Source organism: Nycticebus coucang, chromosome 18, assembly GCF_027406575.1.
Source record: "Nycticebus coucang isolate mNycCou1 chromosome 18, mNycCou1.pri, whole genome shotgun sequence".
Lineage (NCBI taxonomy): Eukaryota > Metazoa > Chordata > Mammalia > Primates > Lorisidae > Nycticebus > Nycticebus coucang.
In genome coordinates, this window is record NC_069797.1 from 58,461,451 (window position 1) to 58,483,161 (window position 21,711).

Genomic DNA, 21,711 nt, shown 5'->3' on the forward strand with positions numbered 1-21,711 from the left:
TGCAATGGCTAAAACTTCCATTACAATGTTAAAGAGCAATGGAGACAATGGGCAACCTTGTCTGGTTCCTGATCTAAGTGGAAATGGTTTCGATTTAATTCCATTCAATACGATTTTGGCTGTGGGTTTGCTGTAGACGGCCTCTATTAGTTTAAGAAATGTCCCTTTTATACCAATTTTCTTAAGTGTTCTGATGATGAAGGATGCTGGATATTATCAAAAGCTTTTTCTGCATCAATTGAAAGAATCATATGGTCCTTATTTTTTAGTTTGTTTATGTGCTGAATTACATTTATAGATTTACGTATATTGAACCAGCCTTGAGACCCTGGGATAAATCCCACTTGGTCGTGGTGTATAATTTTTTTTTAATGAAAATAAGCTTTATTACATCAAGTAATAAATACATACAAAGATGCAAACAGTTTTAGTCATTTTCTTCCAGATGTTTTTTTATCAACTTACAGTAAATGCAGAACTGAAATCTACTTACAGTCTTAGTATGAAAATTTTCGGGAGTCCTTGTTAGGTTTGGTAGGGTTGCTCTTTCTTCTGTATTTATAACTTGTGCATTTTTTAAACTGACTTCAAAGCACTAATAGTCATGCAAATGCATAAGCAAAAAGGAAGTTACATTAAGCAGATCTACACTGTATGGCCAACGGGGACCAGCTACTAAGGAGAGCGTGCTGTCAGTGTGCATTAAAACAATCCCTAGAGCTGCATCAGTTTACGAAAAGGAACAAAGAACAACGTGGATAAACAGAAATATATTCAAAAGAGTAAAAGGAGACCAGGGTGTCTTGGGGGCAAACTAGTTCGCTGTAAGATAACTTCACGTGCATCTTTTGAATCAATGCTTAAAAAAAAAAAATCCAAAGTGGTTCCTAACTACTTAAAATCCTAATTAACTGCAAAATATTTTCTCAATCTTTGAGACAGTAGGTTCTGAGTTAAGTGAACCATGGGAGGAAAAAACAAACGACCATTTTGAAAACAAAAGTTTCACTTGAACAGGAGAGATGAACTGCAACTTCTCCTAAAAAGATGGAAAACCGTCAAAACCAAAAAAGCGGCTAGGATCTGGCATTCCGTTCCGTTTCAGCCAAGCACTCTGGAACCAATCCTCTAGCTTGAATGATTCCACGCTTCAGCCGTTCCTTTGCACTCTTGCTCCCTGCGTAGGTGGGTCTGATCTCTTTCCCCAGCTCTTCAGTGATGGCCAGCAGCTCTGCATACTTGCTTTGAGGCACCTGGCTATTCCCAATTCCCTGGGTGTAGCCTAGGGATAGTGGCCCTAGTCACTCAGCAGCTGTCCATACTGTGAGAATGTTGCCATACTGGTAGAAGGTGAGTGGACGCTCCCAGCGGCGTTGAGGGCGGCGGCGACATGTGCGCGGTCAAGTTCGGTTTGTAAGACATCCCCCTAGGCGGCAGGTGTGCCAGGCGCAGCGGAGCCAGGCCGCCAGGGCAGCTGCGGCGGCGAGGCCAGGCGTCCCCGCAACCGCCGAGCGCCCACGCGCTTTTTGTTGTTGACAGCCACACGGGCAAATATGGCCATGGTGTATAATTTTTTTGATGTGTTGTTGGATTCTGTTTGTTAGGATCTTATTGAGTATTTTAGCATCAATATTCATTAGTGATATTGGTCTATAATTTTCTTTTCTTGTTGGGTCTTTCCCTGGTTTGGGGGTCAAGGTGATGTTTGCTTCATAGAATGTGTTGGGTAATATTCCTTCTTTTTCTATATTTTGGAAGAGGTTTAGTAATATGGGTACTAGTTCTTCTTTAAAGGTTTAGTAGAATTCTGACGTAAAGCCATCTGGTCCTGGGCTTTTCTTTTTAGAGAGATTTTGTATAGTTGATGCTATTTCAGAACTTGATATAGGCCTGTTCAACATTTCCACTTCATTCTGGCTAAGTCTTGGTAGGTGGCATACTTCCAGGTATTGGTCAATTTCTTTCGGATTTTCATATTTCTAAAAATGAAAATTTTTAGTAGAGTTTCTTGTAGCATTCATTAAGGATTTTTTGAATTTCTGAGGGGTCTGTTGTTATTTCATCGTTACATTTCTGATTGATGAAATTAGAGATTCTACTCTTTTTTTCCTGGTTAGGTTGGCCAAAGGTTTATCTATTTTATTGATCTTCTCAAAAAACCAACTTTTGGATTTATTGATCTGTTGTATAATTCTTTTGTTTTCAATTTCATTTAATTCTGCTCTGATTTTGGTTATTTCTTTTCTTCTGCTGGGTTTGGGGTTGGAGTGTTCTTCCTTCTCCAGTTGCTTGAGATGTCCCATTAAGTTATTAACTTCCTCTCTTTCTGTTTTCTTGAGGAAGGCTTGCAGTGCTATAAATTTCCCTCTTAGGAGTGCTTTTGCAGTATCACAGAGGTTCTGATAATTCATGTCTTGATTGTTGTTTTGTTCCAAAAATTTGGTGATTTCCTTCTTAATCTTGTCTATAACCCATCTATCCTTCAGCATAAGGTTGTTTAGCTTCCATGTTTTTGTATGGGTATGCAGGTTCCTGTTGTTATTGAGTTCAACTTTTATTCCATGATGGTCTGAGAAGATGCAAGGAATAATTTCTATTTTTTTAAATTTGCTGAGGTTAGATTTGTGGCCTAGGATGTGGTCGATTTTGGAGTATGTTCTGTGGGCTGATGAGAAGAATGTGTATTCAGTTTTGTTGGGATGAAATGTTCTGTAAATGTCTGTTAAGTCCAGATGTTGAATGGTTAAGTTTAAATCTAATATTTCTATTAGATTTAAAAGCTAAGCTATTGCTTAGGTTCTTTTTGGAGGATCTATCCAGCACTGCTAAAGAGGTGTTAAAATCTCTAACTACTATGGAACTGGAGGAAATCAAGTTGCTCATGTCTGTTAGAGTTTCTCTTATAAATTGAGGTGCGTTCTGGTTGGGTGCATAAATATTAATAATTGAAATCTCATTATATTGAGTATTACCTTTAACAAATATGAAGTGTCCATCCTTATCCTTCCTTATTTCAGTTGGTTTAAAGCCTATTGCGTCTCCGAATAGGATTGCAATGCCTGCTTTTTTCTGCTTTCCATTTGCCTGGAGTATAGATGAGCATCCCTTCACCTTGAGTCTATATTTGTCTTTCAATGTAAGTTGTGATTCTTGTATGCAGCAGATATCTGGCTTGAGTTTTTGTATCCAGTCAGCCAACCTGTGCCTCTTTAGAGGACAATTTAAACCATTCACATTAATTGAGAATATTGACAAGCCTTTTGAGAGTCCGGTGGACATTTTTAATCCTTTTGCAACTGTGGAAGTTGGAATTTGATCAAAAATTTCTGGGTAGGTTTACTTTTGTGGTGGAGGATTATGCTGGTCTTTATGGAGGATAGGTCTGGGAATATCCTGGAGAGCTGGTTTAGTTATGGCAAATTTCTTCAACATGTGAATGTCATTGAAGTATTTAATTTCTCCATCATAAATGAAACTCAGTTTAGCTGGGTACAGGATCCTGGGTTGAAAGTTATTTTGTTTTAGGAGATTAAAAGTTGGTGACCGTCCTCTTCTAGCTTGAAAGGTTTCAGCAGAGAGATCTGCAGTTATTCTAATATTCTTGCCCTCATAGGTGATGGTTTTCTTTCGTCTGGCTGCTTTCCGAATTTTCTCCTTCATATTAACTTTAGTGAAATTGATTATGATGTGTCCGGGGAATGTCTTATTTGGGTTGAGTCGTGCTGGAGTTCTGAAACTGTCTGCTATCTGAATTTCAGAATCTCTTGGCATGTCTGGAAAGTTCTCCTTCATAATCTCATGGAGAAGAGACTCTGTGCCTTGTGAAGCCACTTTGTTGCTTTTGGGGATCCCTATAAGACGAATATTGCTTTTCTTCAAATTATCCCAGAGCTCTCTGAGAGAGTGATCTGTTTTTGCCCTCCATTTCTCTTCCTCTTTGAGAGTTTGGGAGCGTTTGAAAGCTTTGTCTTCAATGTCAGAAATCCTTTCTCTGCTTGCTCCATTCTGTTACTGAGGGATTCTACTGTGTTTCTCAGATCTTTGAGGGCTGCAACTTCTTGTCTCAATGTATCAAAATCTTTGGTCATTTGGTCTTTGAATTTGTTGAATTCTTGAGATATCTTTTAGGTTACTGCTTGGAATTCTAATTCGATCTTATTTACTATCCAGATTCTGAATTCAATTTCTGACATCTCAGCTATTTGTGCATGGTATCTTGTGCTGTGTCTGCCCCATTGATCCTTGAGGGAGTTGATCTACTCTGATTATTCATATTGCCAGAGTTTATCTGTAGATTTCACCTCATGATTGTTTTTCACCGTTGCCTCTGGCCATCCTCAGAGTTGGGGAGGTGTCTCTCCAAGATTAGACCCCAGCGGGATCACTCTATTGTTGCTGGATCTTTGTAGGGAGTGACCCTGTGTAGTTCCTCTGGGGCTGCCCCAGCCAGGGAGTTCTGGTTGTGGAAGCAGCTCCGGAGTGTGACACACCCAGATCCAGCAACAGGGCGGGAGGTGGTGCGCACGGTTCTGGGAGTGCCTAGCACCCAGTGACTTTGGCACAGACAGCCCAAGGCTCTAGCAGTCTCTGGCCAGGAGAAGGGCTCTGTGCAGACGCAGGGAGGGCTCCGGAGGGCACGCGGCTACCAGAGTCCCTGGCCAGACGAGCAGGCTGGTGTGGAGGCAGGGAGAGTACAAGAGGGAGGATGCAGGGTTGCACAGCTCCTGCAGTTCCTGGTCAGGGCATGCAGAGGCCCGGTGGGCGCACAGGTTGTGGGTTGGGGGTCATAGCACAGGTCTTATGGAGGTCCAGGCGGTGCCAAGCCCAGGAGTTTGAGGTTGCTATGAGCTGTGACACCACAGCACTCTACCCAGGGCAACAGCCCGAGGCGCCAGTGTGCCAAAACCGGTCTCACTCTGCCCCTGAGGGTTAAGGCTGTAAGGCAGCTCAGTCCCCACCTTTAGGCTGCTCAGTCACTAGGTTACTAGCTCCGCCCGATCCTTGCTCTGCGACCCTGAGGGCTGAGCTTGCCGGGGCAGTTCTCTCACGAGGGCTCCCTGCGGCCCAAAGCTGAACACTATTAGCTCCGTCTGGCTCAGCGGCTCAGTCTGGGGCCCTAGACAATGCCCAAAGTTCTCCACACTCCTGCTCAAGCTCTCCCCAAGGCAGTTCAACTGAGTGCCAAGTCCAAAAACACGGAAACATTTCACAGGTAAGACCTTTCCGGTTTGCAGTCTCACTGCTGCTTGTACTTACGGCTGCCAGCGGGATTAGGTGGATCGAACACACACAACCACTTGTCAGTTTTCCACTGTTTTTGTCCTGCTCTTGGGGTCCAGAAGTCCATTGCTGACTCCCTGTATCCTCAAAGGGATGATTATAGGCAGATCCCACCAGCCAGAGATGCCTGGAGTCTTATCTCCTCAGAATCACCATGCCTAGTTGCAGGGAAGCTGTTACTCAGCTGCCATCTTGCTCCACCTCCTTATTTTTATTTTTATTTTATTTATTTATTTTTTAGACAGAGCCTGAAGCTGGGTAGAGTGCGGTGGCGTCACAGCTCATAGCAACCTCCAACTCCAGGGCTTAAGCAATTCTCTTGCCTCAGCCTCCCAAGTAGCTGAGACTACAGGCGCTTGCCACAACACCTGGCTATTTTTTTGTTGCAATTCAGCCGGGGCCTGGTTTGAACCCATCACCCTCGGTATATGGGGCCGGCGTCCTACTCACTGAGCCACAGGTGCTGCCCCTTTTTATTTTTAAGACAGTTTCATTCTTTTGCCCAGGCTAGAGTGCCATGGTGTCAGTGTAGCTCACAGCAACCCCAAACTCCCAAGCTGAAGGAATTCTCCTGTCTCAGCCTCCTGAATAGCTAGAAGTACAAGCACCTGCCACAACATCTGGCTATTTTTGTTTCTTTTTTCTTTTTCTTTTTTAGACAGAGTCTCAAGCTGTCACCCTGGGCAGAGTGCCATGGTGTCACAGCTAGGATTAATCGTGTGAGCCACCACACTCAGCTGGTGTTGTCTATTTTTAATTGGGTTGTCTTTATTTTTGAGTTACATAAGGCTATTCTATATATTATAATACAAGTCCTTCATAAAATACATGATTTACAAGTATTTTCCACTAATCTATGGCTTGTCTTTTTATTTTATTAATGGTGTTGTTTGAATTGCAAAACTTTTGAATTTTGATGAGATGCAATTGTAGTCTATATGCAATTTTTATTTTTTTGAGACAGAGCCTCAAGCCATGGCCCTGGGTAAAGTACCGTGGCATCACAACTCACAGCAACCTCCAACTCCTGGACTCAAGCAATTCTCCTGCCTCCACCTCCCAAGTAGCTGGGACTACAGGCGCCTGCCACAACGCCCAGCTACTTTTTTTTTTTTTTTTTTTTTGGTTGCAGCTGTCATTGTTGTTTGGAGGGCTGGGCTGGATTCAAACCCGCCAGCACAGGTGTATGTGGTTGGCGCCTTAGCCGCTTGAGCTACAGGCGCCAAGCCTCTATATGCAATTTTTATATCCTGCCTTTTGCATTTAACAGTTTCCCATGTTGCTATACAGTTTTATAATTCTCTTGGCTGTATTATATCAAATGTGCTACCTTAATGTATTTCTTTACTGCTGGAAATGTCCATTGTTTCCTGTTTTGGTGATTATAATAATGTTGAAATGAAGAGCTGTTTCTTTATGACAGGGCCTTATAATTGAGATTACTGAGTTAAGAGTGTGGCTATTTCATGTCTCTTGATTAACATTGGCAATTGTAACAACAACAAAAAAAAATTGGCAATTGTTTTCCAAAATGATTGCACATAGTTTTTATTCTGCCTCTGGTAGTGTATGAGAAAGCCTGTTTCATGGTGCCTTGCCCAGTATTGATTGTTATATATTTGGGGAACAAAAGCAAAAAATGACACTTCCTTGTTATTTTATTTAATTTAATTCTTTATTGACAGAGTCTCATTCTGTTGCCCTGGGTAGAGTGCTATGGTGTCATAGCTCACAGCAACCTCCAACTCTTGGGTTCAAGCAATCCACTTGCCTCAGCCTCCTGAGTAGCTGGTACTACAGGTGCCTGCCACGATTCCAGGCTAGTTTTTCTATTTTTAGTGGAGACAGGGTCTCGTTCTTGTTCAAGCTGGTCTTGAACTACTAAGCTCAGGCAATCCAGCCCTCTCGGCCTCCCAGTGTGTTAGGATTACAGGTGTGAGCCACCACACCCTGCCTCTTCCTTGTTATCTTAATTGGTATCGTTGATTACTGGCAAAGCTGAACATTCTGCCATGTATTTGTTGTAGTTCTACTTTTATGAATTATCTGTTTGCATCCTTATTAGCTATTGGGTTTTTGTTGTTGTTGTTTGTTTTTGGCTGGGCTGGGTTTGAACCTGCCATCTCCGGCATCTAGGGCTGGTGCCTTACTCCATTGAGCCACAGGTGCTGCCCAGGTATTGGATTCTTAACATTTTTCCTAAATAATTTAGTTTTTATGAAGGGTCTCACCAATATAAATTTTTCAGATGTGCAAAGAGTTTTACATTTTTGTGAAGTCAAAGTTGTGACTTACATTGCTTAGAAAGTTCCCACTTCTGACATGAATAGAACTTTCTCTAAAGACGACAGACGAATGGCTAACAAACACATGAAAAAATGTTCATCATCTCTATATATTAGAGAAATGCAAATCAAAACAACCCTGAGATATCATCTAACCCCAGTGAGAATGGCCCACATCACAAAATCTCAAAACTGCAGATGCTGGCGTGGATGTGGAGAGAAGGGAACACTTTTACACTGCTGGTGGGACTGCAAACTAGTACAACCTTTCTGGAAGGAAGTATGGAGAAACCTCAAAGCACTCAAGCTAGACCTCCCATTTGATCCTGCAATCCCATTACTGGGCATCTACCCAGAAGGAAAGAAATCCTTTTATCATAATGACACTTGTACTAGACTGTTTATTGCAGCTCAATTTACAATCGCCAAAATGTGGAAACAGCCTAAATGCCCACCAACCCAGGAATGGATTAACAAGCTGTGGTATATGTATACCATGGAATACTATTCAGCCATTAAAAAAAATGGAGACTTTACATCCTTCGTATTAACCTGGATGGACGTGGAAGACATTATTCTTAGTAAAGCATCACAAGAATGGAGAAGCATGAATCCTATGTACTCAATTTTGATATGAGGACAATTAATGACAATTATGGTTATGGGGGGGGAAACAGAAAGAGGGAAGGAGGGAGGTGGGTGGGGCCTTGGTGTGTGTCACACTTTATGGGGGCAAGACATGATTGCAAGAGGGACTTTGCCTAACAATTGCAATCAGTGTAACCTGGCTTATTGTACCCTCAATGAATCCCCAACAATAAAAAAAAAAAAAAAAGAAAGTTCCCACTTCTAGAACATACCTAAATCATTGATTTAATAGGTATTTACTGAGGACCTACTATGTGCCAGCCACTATTCTAAGTTTGGGAGGATACAATGGTGAATTACCCTACAAGTTTATATTCTAGAGGACAGAATTTGACAAGTGAATAAGATAGTTTTAGATAATGGTAGGTGTTGTGGGCTGAATTGTGGCCTCCCCAAAAGATGTTGAATTCCTAACTTCCAGTATGAATATGACCTTTTTCAGAAATAGAGCCTTTGCAGATGATCAAGATAATGAGGTCGCTATGTTGAACCTTAGTTTCATACGACTAGTGTCCTTATAAAAAGGGGCTATCTGGGCAAAGAGACAGACTTGTACAGAGGGAAGATGATGTGAAGAGACTCAGGGTCATCTCCGTGTTGAGGAACAGTTGAGGCTACCAGAACCTAAAAGAGAAGTGTAGAACAGATTCTTCCCTAAAGCCGTCAGAAGGAGCATGGTCTGCCTTACACCTTAATTTTGTACCTCTGGCCTCCAGAACTGTGAGTCAATTGAGCTCTTGTCTTACATCAGTTTGTGGTACTTTGTTACAGCAGCCCTAGCAAACTAATACAGTAGGCATGATGGAAATAAAAGAAGATAATATGATAGAGAATAAGTTGGGGCAGGGTAGGTAGAGCTACTTCACCTGGGGGATTCAGGAAAGTCTATGTTCTGGGAGACCACTGAGGGTAATTAAGTAGGGACGAGACATAATCTGGCTTGCTTTTTAAAAAACTATTTACTGACAGATAAAATACACAGAGGAAAGGACACAAATCTTAGATCAATTTTCATGATTTGAACTTTTACAAAATTAACATTCCAGTATAACCAGTATATTCAGCTCCCTCTCCCATGCTCTCTTCTAGTTGATATCCACCCCAGGATAAACCATATCCTCAATCTAATACTGTAGTTTTGACTGTGTTTTTGAACTTCATGTAAATGGAATCATATATATTCTTTTGTTCATGGTTCTTTCACTCAGTATTATTTCCATGAGATTCATTAATCTTGTTTGTGTAGTTTTAGTTCATCCATTCTTTTTTTTAATTAAATCATAACTGTGTACATTAATGCAATCATGGAGTACACTGTGCTAGTTTTATATACAACTTGAAATATTTTCATCAGAGCCCCAGTGCAGACTTAGTCCAGGTCGTGGCCCACAGGTTTATTTTTCTTTCCCTGTAGACTAAAGGCCACTGCCGCAAACATGCTTCGCCAGATCCTCGGTCAGGCCAAGAAGCATCCAAGCCTGATTCCCCTCTTCGTATTTATTGGAGCCAGAGGTACTGGAGCAGCACTGTATGTCTTGCGTCTGGCATTGTTCAATCCAGATGTTAGTTGGGACAGAAAGAATAATCCAGAACCATGGAACAAACTGGGTCCCACTGATCAATACAAGTTCTATTCAGTGAATGTGGATTATAGCAAACTGAAGAAAGAAGGTCCAGACTTCTAAACCAAATGTTTCACAATAAAGCTGCTTAGAAAGAAGGTCTTCCAGAAGCCATCCACACAATTTTCCACTTAACCAGGAAATATTTTTCCTCTAAATGCATGAAATCATGTTGATGTATTGTGTTGAGGATTACACTGATTAATAAATATCCGAAACTTAAAAAAAAAAAAGAAATATTTTCATCAAACTGGTTAACATGGCCTTCACGGCATTTTCTTAGTTATTGTGTTAAGACATTTATATTCAACATTTAGTAAATTTCACACATACAATGCACCGTAGGTGTGGTCCCACCAATTACCCTCCCTCCACCCATCCTCCCCTCTCCCTTCCGCTCCCTATCCCCTTTCCCCATTTTCTTGGGCTATAGTTGGATTATAGCTTACAAAAGAAAGCTATAAATTGGTTTCATAGTAGGCCTGAGTACATTGGATACTTTTTCCTCCATTCTTGAGATACTTTGCTAAGAAGAATATGTTCCAGCTCCATCCATGTAAACATGAAAGAAGTAAAATCTCCATCTTTTTAAAGGCTGCATAATATTCCATGGTGTACATAGTTCATCCATTCTTTTTTTTTTTTGAGACAGAGCCTCAAGCTATCACCTTGGATAGAGTGCCATGGCATCACAGCTCACAGCAACCTCCAACTCCTGGGCTCAAACAATTCTCCAGCCTCCGCCTCCCAAGTAGCTGGGACTACAGGTGCCCACCACAATGCCTGGCTATTTTTTGGTTGCAGCTGTCATTGTTTGGCGTGTCTGGGCTGGATTCAAACCCACCAGCTCAGGGTTATGTGGCTGGCACCTTAGCTGCTTGAGCCACAGGCACTGGAGCCCTGTTCATCCATTCTTAATACTTTGTTGTATTTCATTGTGTGTCAATATTAAAATCTAATTATTTATCCTACTGTTGAGCCAGTAGGAGGGGCATTTGGGTAGTTTCCAGATGGGGCTATTGTGAACAATGTTCCTATGAACATTTTTTTTTTTGAGACAGAGTCTCACTATGTCACCCTCATTAGAGTGCTGTGACATCACAGTTCACAGCAACCTCAAACTCTTGGGCTCAAGCAATTCTCTTGCCTCAGCCTTAAAAAGCAGCTGGAACCACAGGTGCCCACCACAACACCCAGCTATTTTTTGTTAAAGTTGTCATTGTTGTTTTTAGCCGGCCCAGGTCAGGTTAGAACCCGCCAGCCCCAGTGTATGTGGCTGGCACCCTAACCACTGAGCTACAGGCACGGAGCCCCTATGAAAATTCTTGTTTGTGTATTTTGGTGATTTATGCATTATATGTCCCTAGAGTTGAGATTTCTGAATCACAGAGATACTCTATATTGCAGCTTGAATAGATACTACCATATCTGTGGTTGACATATTAAAAGGTAATTATGGGGCAGCACCTGTGGCTCAAGGAGTAGGGCACTGGTCCCATATGCCGGAGGTGGCAGGTTCACACCCAGCCCCGGCCAAAAACCAAAAAAAAAAAAAAAAAAGGTAATTATGGGTGCTGAGTGGAGAAAAGAATGTGGTCGTGGGAAGAGCAGATAGGAGCCTGTTAGAATTCTTATAGAACTACTATTATAATAGTTCTACCAAAGGATGACAGTGGCTTTGACTAGGATGAGATGACAAATGAGGAGATAGAGAAAAGCACAGTCACAAAGGATACATTATACAGGTAAAGCAGACAGGACCTGCTGATGGGCTGAATACAGGGAGATGATGGAGAGAGGAATTAAGGTTAACTGTTAGGTTTGTGGTTTGAACAACTAGGTGGGCAATAATGTCAGTTACTGAGATGGGGAAGAAGAGGAAAATAACAGGTGTGTGGGAGAACCAAGTATTCTGGTTTGCCATGTTATGTTTTGGTTGGCCTTTTTTTTTCTTTTTTTGAGGCAGGGTTGTGCTCTCTTGCTCAGGTTGGAGTGCAGTGGAGCAATCATACCTCACTGTAACCTCGAACTCCTGAGCTCAATTGATCCTCCTGCATCAGCCTATCAAAGTAGCCAGGATAAGGCATTCAAAAAAAAATTATAAAAGAAATTTTAGAGGTGATGTCTTGCTACATTGCCCAGGCTGGTCTTGAACTACTGGCCTCAAGTTATCCTCCTGCTTTGGTCTCCCAAAGTGCTGGAATTATAGGAGTTACAGGAGCCACTGTGCCTGGCTCACTATTAAATTTGAGATGCCCACTAAGTTCACAAGAAGACATGTCACATACACAGTTGAAAAACTCATTGAAAATGTGAGTACCAGAGATATAAATTTGGGGCCATCAGCATCAAATGATATTTAAAGCTATGAACATGGGTAGATCCTCTTAGGGAGGAAGTTTAAGCAAAGAACACAGTAAAGGACATAAGACCAAGTCCCAGAGCATGTCACATTAAGAAGGGAAGTAGGCTGGGCATGGTGGTTCGTGCTTGTAATCCTAGCACTTCGGGAGGCTGAGACAGGAAGATCACTCTGCCTTTACAAAAAAATAGAAAAATTAGCTGGGCATGGTGCTGCTTGGGAGGCTGAGGCAGGATTGCTTGAGCCCAGGAGTTTAAGGATGCAGTGAGCAATGATGAGTAACCTCTTCATGCTAAACACTAACATACTGCTTATGTGACAATGGCTACTATTTATCTAGTGCCTGCCTTATGTCTAGTCAGTGATGTGCTAGTTGTTTTACATGTTATTTACAACAACTCTACAAAATTATACTTTTACTAGTAATTATAAAATTCCATTTTACCAGGTGAGGAACTGAGACTCAGAATTTCAGTAATTTGCCCAAGATTTGACAGTGAGGAACTGAAGTGGGATTTGAAGACAGGTCTCTGATTCCAAAGGCCATAATCAGTCTTCTGTGCTCCTCTTCATTTAATTATGTATTTCCCTCATCTCCCTAGCACTTAGTACAGAAGCCCTAGATAAATGTTCAGCAGTAAGAGTGACCCCAAAGTATACATCTGATAACCTACCTTTGTACTTAATCTAAACTTTCTTAAAAACCCTCCTTACCCTCAGATCTCTAGTCTATTACTTTCTTCAACAAGACCACCTCTTTCTTTCCCCAGGGCATTGGCCTGAGCTGCACTTATACCTTCGAAGGCTCTTCTCAGTCTTTCCAAGCTAACTCCTTTTTTTCCTTCAGATCTCAGCTTAACTGTCTATTGGTCAGAGAGATTTGACTATTTGCCTAAAATAGATCCCTGATACTCTCTATACCATTTGTTTCCTAACATTTATCAAATTTTGCAATTGCCTTTTCATTTTACTTTCTCATGTCTTTCCAATATTAAGCCCCATGAGACTAGAGAGAACTTCAGCCTAGTTTACCTTTGATTTTCCAGAGTTGTGCTATTCAATACAGGAGCCATCAGCCACATAGGGCTATTGAGTACTGTACTGTAGTGCAAATGTGCTGCTGCTGTTAGGACTGAAATTGCCACTGAGAGACCACTGTACCCACATGTAAAAGCAAGGGAGTGTCTTTATTCAAGCATATGCCCGGGTCACTCCCCCCTACAGCATAGCTGCGGAGGGGTGACCTCGAAATGGCCTGGGGGGGTAGGGGGTAGGGGGTTTTTAAAGGCACACAGGGGAGTTCCATCAGGCATTTGTCGGGAGGGGTTGCCATTGGCTGAGCTGTTGTCTAGGGGTGCTTGGCGCCACCTGATATGTCTGAGGTGCCATAGGGTGAGTTTGCATTAGAAACTTTCTAGGAAGGGATGCCTGTCCACTTCTGATAGGCTGGCCCCAGCTGGGCTGATCAGTCCTGCCCAGAAGGGACATCACTGTGGTCCTTTTCCTGTAACGGGGCTGGATTCCAAAATGGAGCCTTACTTACAAAACGGAGTCACATTTGGCCTCTTCATTCCCCCCTTGTGTTTGTTGCTATCTGGGCCAAATCATGGGCCCAGGGAGGTTTCTTGTTCTAAGGGCTGGTACTGTGACCTCAAGACTAAAAGCTGGACAATATTGACCCGTTCTTTGATAAAAGATATTAACTTGTTTGGAACACAGGGACCAAAGGTTAAAGTGAGTATGAGGAGTATTACGGGGCCAATTAGGGCAGAAATCAAACTAGTTAGCCAGGGAGACCAATTAAACAGTGACTCATACCAGGAGGCCTGCTGTTGTTGTTCCAATTCCCTCTCTCTCAACCTTTTTCGTAGTTGAGCCATGGAATCCCTTATAATTCCTGAATGGTTGTTGTAAAAGCAACACTGTTCTCCTAGTGCGGCGCATAGACCGCCTTGTTGCATGAGGAGCAGGTCCAGCCCTCTCCGATTCTGTAACACAAGTTCTGCTAATGAAGACAGGGACTCTTCTAACTGGCTAATGGAGTTTTCTATTTCTTTCAAACCCAGGTCTATGGCAGTTTTGAGTAACTGATAATTTTTGTCCTGTATTATTAGGGCTGAGGTCCCCACTCCAGTGGTGCCAGTGATCCCTAGCCCTACTAGTGAGGAGATGAAGACCACGGCAGCATCCACTGCCCATCTGGTTCTGGGGCTCATTTGGGACAGGGAAAAGGCAATTTCCATTTGATCTTCTGAAAAATAGGTTATTGTGGGGAACAGCTGGACCATGATGCAGTACCCTGGGGGTTTGGTTTAAGATTGCGCCGTGCACACAGGGAGTTAACCCTGTTGTGCAGGCCCACCAGATGCTGGGGGCTCGGGTGTAATAAGTCTTATCCTGGCTCTGCTGTGTGCTGTTGCACAGTGGGTAGGAAGAGTTTGGTGACAGTGAGATTTGACGGGTTTCCTGTCCTTGAACTTCTTGGAGGGTTACTCAAGTTCTTTCTCTCTCCCACTGGCAGTGGCTGGAAGTATTGGTAGTGCTGAAGGCGCCGTTTAAAGCTAAAGCCTGATAAAATGGTAGTTGGGGGCTTAGGCACAACCAGCACTCCTGGGTTAGACTGGGGTGCGAGGAATTTAGGACCCGGTAGGTGCCTTGCAAAAGGTTCTAAATGGAGGTGGTCCCTCAGGTTTCGGGCTCCCCCGGAGTGTTCTGGGGCTATAGCGGAACATCAGATTTGAGTGGTGGAATTCCAGTAATATTGGGAAGCTGTTGGGGGGGAGGGGAAGGTCCCGTCTGTGGGTTAGTATTCAAAAATGAACTGGGGGGAGGCGCTTGTGGCTCAAGGAGTAGGGCGCAAGTCCCATATGCCAGAGGTGGTAGGTTCAAACCTAGCCCTGGCCAAAAATAAATAAATAAAATAAAATAAAATGAACTGGGATTCATGAGACACAGCCTAGAAGAGATAAGAAAACCCCAAGGCGGGTGGCGCCTGTGGCTCAGTCGGTAGGGCGCCGGCCCCATATACCGAGGGTGGCGGGTTCAAACCCGGCCCCGGCCAAACTGCAACCAAAAAATAGCCGGGCGTTGTGGCGGGCGCCTGTAGTCCCAGCTACTTGGGAGGCTGAGGCAAGAGAATAGCTTAAGCCCAGGAGTTGGAGGTTGCTGTGAGCTGTATGAGGCCACAGCACCCTACCGAGGGCCATAAAGTGAGACTCTGTCTCTACAAAAAAAAAAAAAAAAGAAAAAGAAAACCCCAAGGCAGGAGTCATGTCAGCCAAACCCAAGCTCTATTACTTCCATGGCAGGGGCAGGATGGAGTCTACCTGCTGGCTGCTGGCTGCAGCTGGAGTGGAGTTTGAAGAAGAATCTTTTGAAACAAGAGAACAATATGAAAAGTTGCAGAAAGATGGACGCCTGCTTTTCCGCCAAGTACCTTCGGTTGAAATTGATGGAATGCCGCGGACGCAAACTAGAGCCATCCTCAGCTACCTCACTGCTAAGCATGACCTCTACGGGAAGGACCTGAAGGAGAGAGTCAGGATTGACATGTACACCGATGGCACCCTGGATCTGATGATGATGATAACAGTGGCTCCCTTCAAACCCCCTAAAGAAAAAGAGGAGGCCTTGGCTTTAGTGGTGAAGAAAGCTAAAACCCACTACTTGCCGGTCTTTGAAAAGATTTTGAAAGACCAAGGAGATTTTCTCGTTGGCAACAAATTCAGTTGGGCAGATGTACAATTGCTGGAAGCTATTTTAATGGTGGAAGAATTGGATGCTTCTGTTCTTTCTGACTTCCCTTTGCTAACGGCATTTAAAACACAGATCAGCAACATCCCCACAATTAAGAAGTTCCTGCAGCCTGGGAGTCAAAGGAAGCCACCCCCGGACAGCCACTATGTTGAAGTAGTCAGGAACATTCTGCAGTTCTAACGGCAGCAGGTCTTCTGATGGCAAGAGTGACAATCTAAACACAGCACCAGCACATGCCACCCATAGTGAATAACAGGCAAACTGTAGGTTCTAGGGGCTAAGAGTCTGAAAAGAACAAGCCATGCTGCCATCAGTGGCAGACACTGAATAAACACAATAGAAAACCATTCGGACGCCTGAGGTGCTTTTTTTTTTTTTTTTGTAGAGACAGAGTCTCACTGTACCGCCCTCGGGTAGAGTGCCGTGGCATCACACGGCTCACAGCAACCTCTAACTCTTGGGCTTAAGCGATTCTCTTGCCTCAGCCTCCCGAGCAGCTGGGACTACAGGTGCCCGCCACAACGCCCGGCTATTTTTTTGTTGCAGTTTGGCCGGGGCTGGGTTTGAACCCGCCACCCTCAGCATATGGGGCCGGCGCCGTACTCACTGAGCCACAGGCGCCACCCGCCTGAGGTGCTTTTTAACTTGTCAATTGTGGCTAATGGTCAACGATGTTTATGAAATCAACGTTCGGTATAAAGAAATAGAAGCCTATGCCTACCTAAAAAAAAAAAAAAAAAAATGAACTGGGTCCCACAGGAGCGACTATGGGTGCCACTGGGGGCCGTTCTGGTCTCTGGACAGTGAAGAGAAGTCCGTTGTCATAGCCAGACTGGTACAATCTTAGCCCCCATGTTTTGCCCATTTCCCACCCTTGGGTTTTCCTGGCCTGCTCCATGAAAGTTAGGGTCAAGGGATTACACAAAGGTCGGCCTCCCTTAGTGATGCCCCACCCCACTGTTGTTGACCCAGTAGCTTTGTGGACCTGGATGAGATCAGTTTTGACAGGAATGTTTCAGCTAAACCAGCCAGAAGACTCGCACCCCCAGGAGAAGCAATAGAAGTCTTGGGGCCCCCCACATTTCTTAACCAGTCTCACCCCCTTTCTGTCCCAGGGCAAACATAGAAAAAGGTTATTGCACAGGGCTGCCCTCTGGGATGGCCGAGTGCAGCCAAGACCCAAGCTCCCCCCCAGTGTTTGATCATGTATGTCCCAGGTGCTGGCAGCGAGGGCACACAAGTCAAATTGGAGGGTCGGCCACCAAGTATTGTGGGGTTGGAGGCCTAAAGTCTGATTCACAGTGTGGCCCGAGGTAGCACTTACAATTTTCCAGGTGACATTGACCGGAGCATGGGGGTTGTTCAGGGCAAAAAGGGGTGATAAAGTTAGTAAGCCAAAAAAGAACGTTAGGCGCAGTCTTAAGGGGGACATCTCTGCAGCTTGAGCTTCAGCAGGTTCTCGGATGGCTGGATTCTCCAGGCAGGTTGGTAGTTTTCCTTTTCTGCGTGGGGGTCAGCAGGCTGGACATGGGAGTGGTGGACCCATGCGGCAATCCCATCGACTTTAACGGTGGTTGGGGTAGTCAGGATGATGACATAGGGTCCTTTCCACCTTGGCTCAAGGGTTTCTTTTTGATAGCGTTTGACGTACACCCAATCTCCAGGCCAATATTCATGAGGCTCAGGCGGGGAGTCCTTTTCATATACAGCTCACAGTTGAGGCCACACCTGTTGCTGGATAATGTGCAGTAAGTTCAGAGAAGAATGGAAGTCAGAGTGATTAAATTCTATTACTAACTCTGGTTTTAGGTTAGGCAGGATGGGGGGCGGTCCTCCAAACAATATTTCAAAGGGAGTTAAACCAAGGGTGTAATGGGAGTTTCTTACTCTATAAAGAACGAAGGGGAGGAGACATACCCAGTCACCACTAGTTTCTAAGGTTAATTTAGTTAATGTTTCCTTTAAGGTTCTATTCATTCTCTCTACCTGTCCTGAACTCTGGGGCCTATAGGTACAATGTAATTTCCAATTAATATTTAGGAGAGAGGCTAGGCTTTGCTGTATTTGGGAAACAAAAGCTGGGCCGTTGTCAGACCCTATTTGGGTTGGAAGTCCATACCTCAGGATGATGTCTTCTGGCAGCTTTTTGCTTACCATGGTCGCCATCTCTGCCTTGGTGGGGAAGGCCTCCACCCATCCTGAAAAGGTATGTATGAAGACTAAAAGATATTTGTACCTGTATTTACCAGGTTTTATTTCAATAAAGTCTACTTCCCAGTATGCCCCGGGTCGGGTTCCTCTTTCCCGTGACCCAGGGGCCCAGTAGTGGACTTGGCATTCACCATCTTGCACGTTGCACATTTGGAAGTGACAGACTGTGTTTTGGCCTTGAGGTTAAAAACCTTGAGGGGGCCTTTCTGCAACAAGTCTTCAATTTTCCGTGGTCCCATGTGTGTGCTGTGATGAATTTGATGTACTGGATCCAGGCGGAGCTCATCTGGAAGGATTAGTCTCTTAGTTGGTGTTTAGTACCACTCATCTCTTTGGTAGTGTAGGGGGACCTTCTGTCTATTCTGCACTAGGTCCTCCTTTGTGTACTCAGGGCTGGGCAGTGTGGGTGCAGGCACAGGGGGCAACTGTGCCATCAAAGCCGGGGTAGCTGGAGGGCCAACAGTGAGGGCTGCCTCTTGTGTGGCAGCATCTGCTCAGCAGTTCCCCCTCAACACTGGGTTAAAGGGTTTTTGGTGTCCGGGGCAGTGTATTATGGCTATCTTCTTTGGCAGCCAAAGTGCCTGGATTAAGTCCAATATTTCCTGCTTATTCTTAATTGTCTTTCCTTCTGCTGTTAATAACCCTCTTTCTCGGAAGATGGCACCATGCACATGTGCTGTGGCAAAGGCATAGCTGCTATCAGTGTATACATTCAGTCGCTTGGCCTCACCCATTCAGAGGGCTTGGGTCAGGGCAACAAGTTCTGCCCTCTGGGCCGAAGTTCCAAGGGGCAGAGGCTCAAACCATACTACCTCAGTTTCCATTGTTACTGCCGCCCCTGCATACCTGGTGCCGTCCTTGATGAAACTACAACCATCTGTGTACCAGGTAGCATCAGCCTGCGGCAGGGGCCGGTCCCAGAGGTCGTCCCAGATACAACAGGCTTGACTCAGGATCTCGGCACAGTCGTGAAGTGGCCGTGTCAAATACGGAACAGGCAGCAGAGTGGCTGGATTGAGGGCTACGCTAGAACTGAACTGAACTTTCGGGGGGGTTTAGGAGTAGGGCTTGGTAATGAGTCAGCCTGGCGTTTGTCAGCCAGCGATCAGGCGGCTGCTTGAGTACCCCCTCTATGGCATATGAGGTTGTTACCGTTAGATCTTGTCCGAAAGTTCATTTGTTTGCATCTTTGACCAATAAGGCAGTAGCAGGAATGCTACATAGGCAGGGAGGCCATCCCGCTGCCACGGAATCTAATTTCTTTGACAAATAGGCCACGGGTCTCCTCCACGGTCCTAGGGCCTAGGTTAGTACTCCCTTTGTTATCTCTACTCTTTCGTCCACATACAAGCGGAAGGGTTTTGTGATATCAGGCAGGGCTAAGGCCGGGGCACGTAAGAGTTCAGTCCTTATGGCCTCGAAGGCATGGGCCAGGGTTTCTGTCCACATTAGAAGTTCCTGGCCTTGGGTTACTTCATACAGTGGCTTTGCCTTTTCTGCGAACCCCAGCATCCACAGCCAGCAGAATCCTGCGGATCCCAGGAATTCCCTGACTTCCCGTTGGGTTTGGGGGGTAGGGATTTTTAGGATGGTTTCTTTCCTTGAGTCTGACAGCCATCTCTGTCCCCCCCTTGAGTATGTAACCCAAGTAGGTCACTTGGGTCCTACAAATCTGGGCCTTTTTGGCCACAGCCCTGTACCCACGGTTGCAAAGAGCCTTAAATAAGTTACGGGTGGCCTGCCAGCACTCGGATTCACTGTATGCAGCCACTAGGAGGTCATCTACGTACTAGAGTAGACTAACATTGGGATTGTCCCTCCAGTACTCACTGAGGTCTTCATGCAGCACCTCATCAAAAATGGTGGGGGAGGGCGGCGCCTGTGGCTTAGTCGGTAAGGTGCCGGCCCCATATACTGAGGGTGGCGGGTTTAAACCCGGCCCCGGCCGAACTGCAACCAAAAAATAGCTGGGCATTGTGATGGGCACCTGTAGTCCCAGCTACTCGGAAGGCTGAGGCAAGAGAATCGCTTAAGCCCAGGAGCTGGAGGTTGCTGTGAGCTGTGTGATGCCACGGCATTCTACCGAGGGCCCTAAAGTGAGACTCTGTCTCTACAAAAAAAAAAAAAATGGTGGGGGAATTCTTAAATCCTTGAGGCAACCGTGTCCAAGTAAGTTGTCCGTTGAATCCATCTGTGGAGTCATGCCACTCAAACACAAACATGGGTTGGCTTGAAGGGGCCAGAGGCAGGCAGAAGAATGCATCCTTTAAATCTAGGATGGTATACCATTGCCGGGTGGGGGATAAGGTGCTCAACAAGGTGTAGGGGTTAGGCACCATGGGGTGGTTGTTGGCTGTCTGTTTGTTGATCTCTCTGAGGTCCTGGACTGGCTGGTAGTCATTGGAATTTCATTTCTTGACAGGCAGCAGGGGTACCTTGGCATGGAACCAACACCCCTAGTTGTCTCAAACATCTTATATGGGGAGTAATGCCTTCCTGAGCTTCCCTAGACATGGGGTACTGCTTTACTTGTATCAGCAGGACCCCAGTCTTTAGTTCCACTACCACTGATGGGTAGTGGGTTGCATGCCCCATCCTCCCAGTTTCCACCCATGCCTTCGGGAATTCAGACAGCCATTCTTCTAGTTCGAATGATGGGTAGAGACCAGCCTGAGTCTCATGGAGTTGGTGCTCATCAGACAGCGATACCGTTAACACACAAATGGGCTCCCCATTAGCATGGGTGGCTTGCACCTCAAGGTTGGAAGTGGATATGGGCACCAATCTTTGTTAGTAAATCTCTCCCCATCAAGGGGTAGGGGCACTCGGGTATAACCACAAAAGCATGGGATACCCAGCAGCTCCGTAGGTCCACTGTCCTTCAGGTAGTCCATGAATATTGGCTGGTTCCTGTTGCCCCTCGAATCCATGACTCACGATTTGTCTGCGCCCCAAGCGGTTTGAGGATGAGTGCTGCATGCCCAGGTCCACTAGGAAATCAATGGGTTTCTCCTCCACTTTCAGGGTTACCCTGGGTTCGGGGAGGGGCTCCGAACCCCGTCCCCTCCAATCACTCAGTTCACCCAACTCTAGGACTCGAGCCACACCCCGTCAGACTCGCAACAGTAACTCCGGACAGTCTCTTCCAGTGTCCCTTCTTTTTTTTTTTTTTTTTTTTTTTTTTTGGTTTTTGGCCGGGGCTGGGTTTGAACCCGCCACCTCTGGCATATGGGACAGGCGCCCTACTCCTTGAGCCACAGGCGCCGCCCAAGTCCCTTCTTCTTACAAAAGGCACATTGGTCCTTCTTGAGAGGGGCCCTTCCATCCCTCCAGTTTCCGGCCTACCTTACCCCCACCGGGGGCATCTTGGTGACCTGTTTGTTGCTCCTGGAGTGGCTAGCAGTACTTTGGCCAAGCCTTGGATGTGCTTTTTGTTGGCTGTGATCAATGATCTGGTCTGCTTTTCTTCTGGGGTTTCCCGGTTATCATATACTTTCTCTGCTACTGCTAACAGTTCCGAGATGGTCTTATCTCCCAGTGGCTCCAG

At 45.1% G+C, this 21,711-nt stretch overlaps 2 protein-coding genes and 1 pseudogene across 2 annotated transcripts; 2 read left to right on the forward strand and 1 right to left on the reverse strand.

Moving 5' to 3' along the window:
* Nucleotides 1-1,062: 1,062 nt before the first annotated feature.
* Nucleotides 1,063-1,422, reverse strand: LOC128570062 (cyclin-dependent kinase 2-associated protein 1-like; annotated as a pseudogene).
* A 7,788-nt stretch (nucleotides 1,423-9,210) lies between these two features.
* LOC128570065 (cytochrome c oxidase subunit NDUFA4-like) lies at nucleotides 9,211-10,054 on the forward strand. Its single transcript, XM_053568943.1, has one exon. The coding sequence runs from the start codon at nucleotides 9,650-9,652 to the stop codon at nucleotides 9,896-9,898; it is 249 nt and encodes an 82-aa protein (XP_053424918.1). The 5' UTR covers nucleotides 9,211-9,649; the 3' UTR covers nucleotides 9,899-10,054.
* Nucleotides 10,055-15,467: 5,413 nt separating this feature from the next.
* Nucleotides 15,468-16,704, forward strand: LOC128570056 (glutathione S-transferase A4-like). Its single transcript, XM_053568934.1, has 2 exons — nucleotides 15,468-16,314; nucleotides 16,587-16,704. Exon 1 carries the CDS (start codon nucleotides 15,468-15,470, stop codon nucleotides 16,131-16,133), a length of 666 nt encoding a protein of 221 aa, XP_053424909.1. The 3' UTR covers nucleotides 16,134-16,314; nucleotides 16,587-16,704.
* Nucleotides 16,705-21,711: the final 5,007 nt, after the last annotated feature.

Coding starts and splice junctions, on each gene's coding strand:
- LOC128570065 (XM_053568943.1), top strand. CDS start 9,650: ATGCTTCGCCAGATCCTCGGTCAGGCCAAGAAGCATCCAAGCCTGATT.
- LOC128570056 (XM_053568934.1), top strand. CDS start 15,468: ATGTCAGCCAAACCCAAGCTCTATTACTTCCATGGCAGGGGCAGGATG.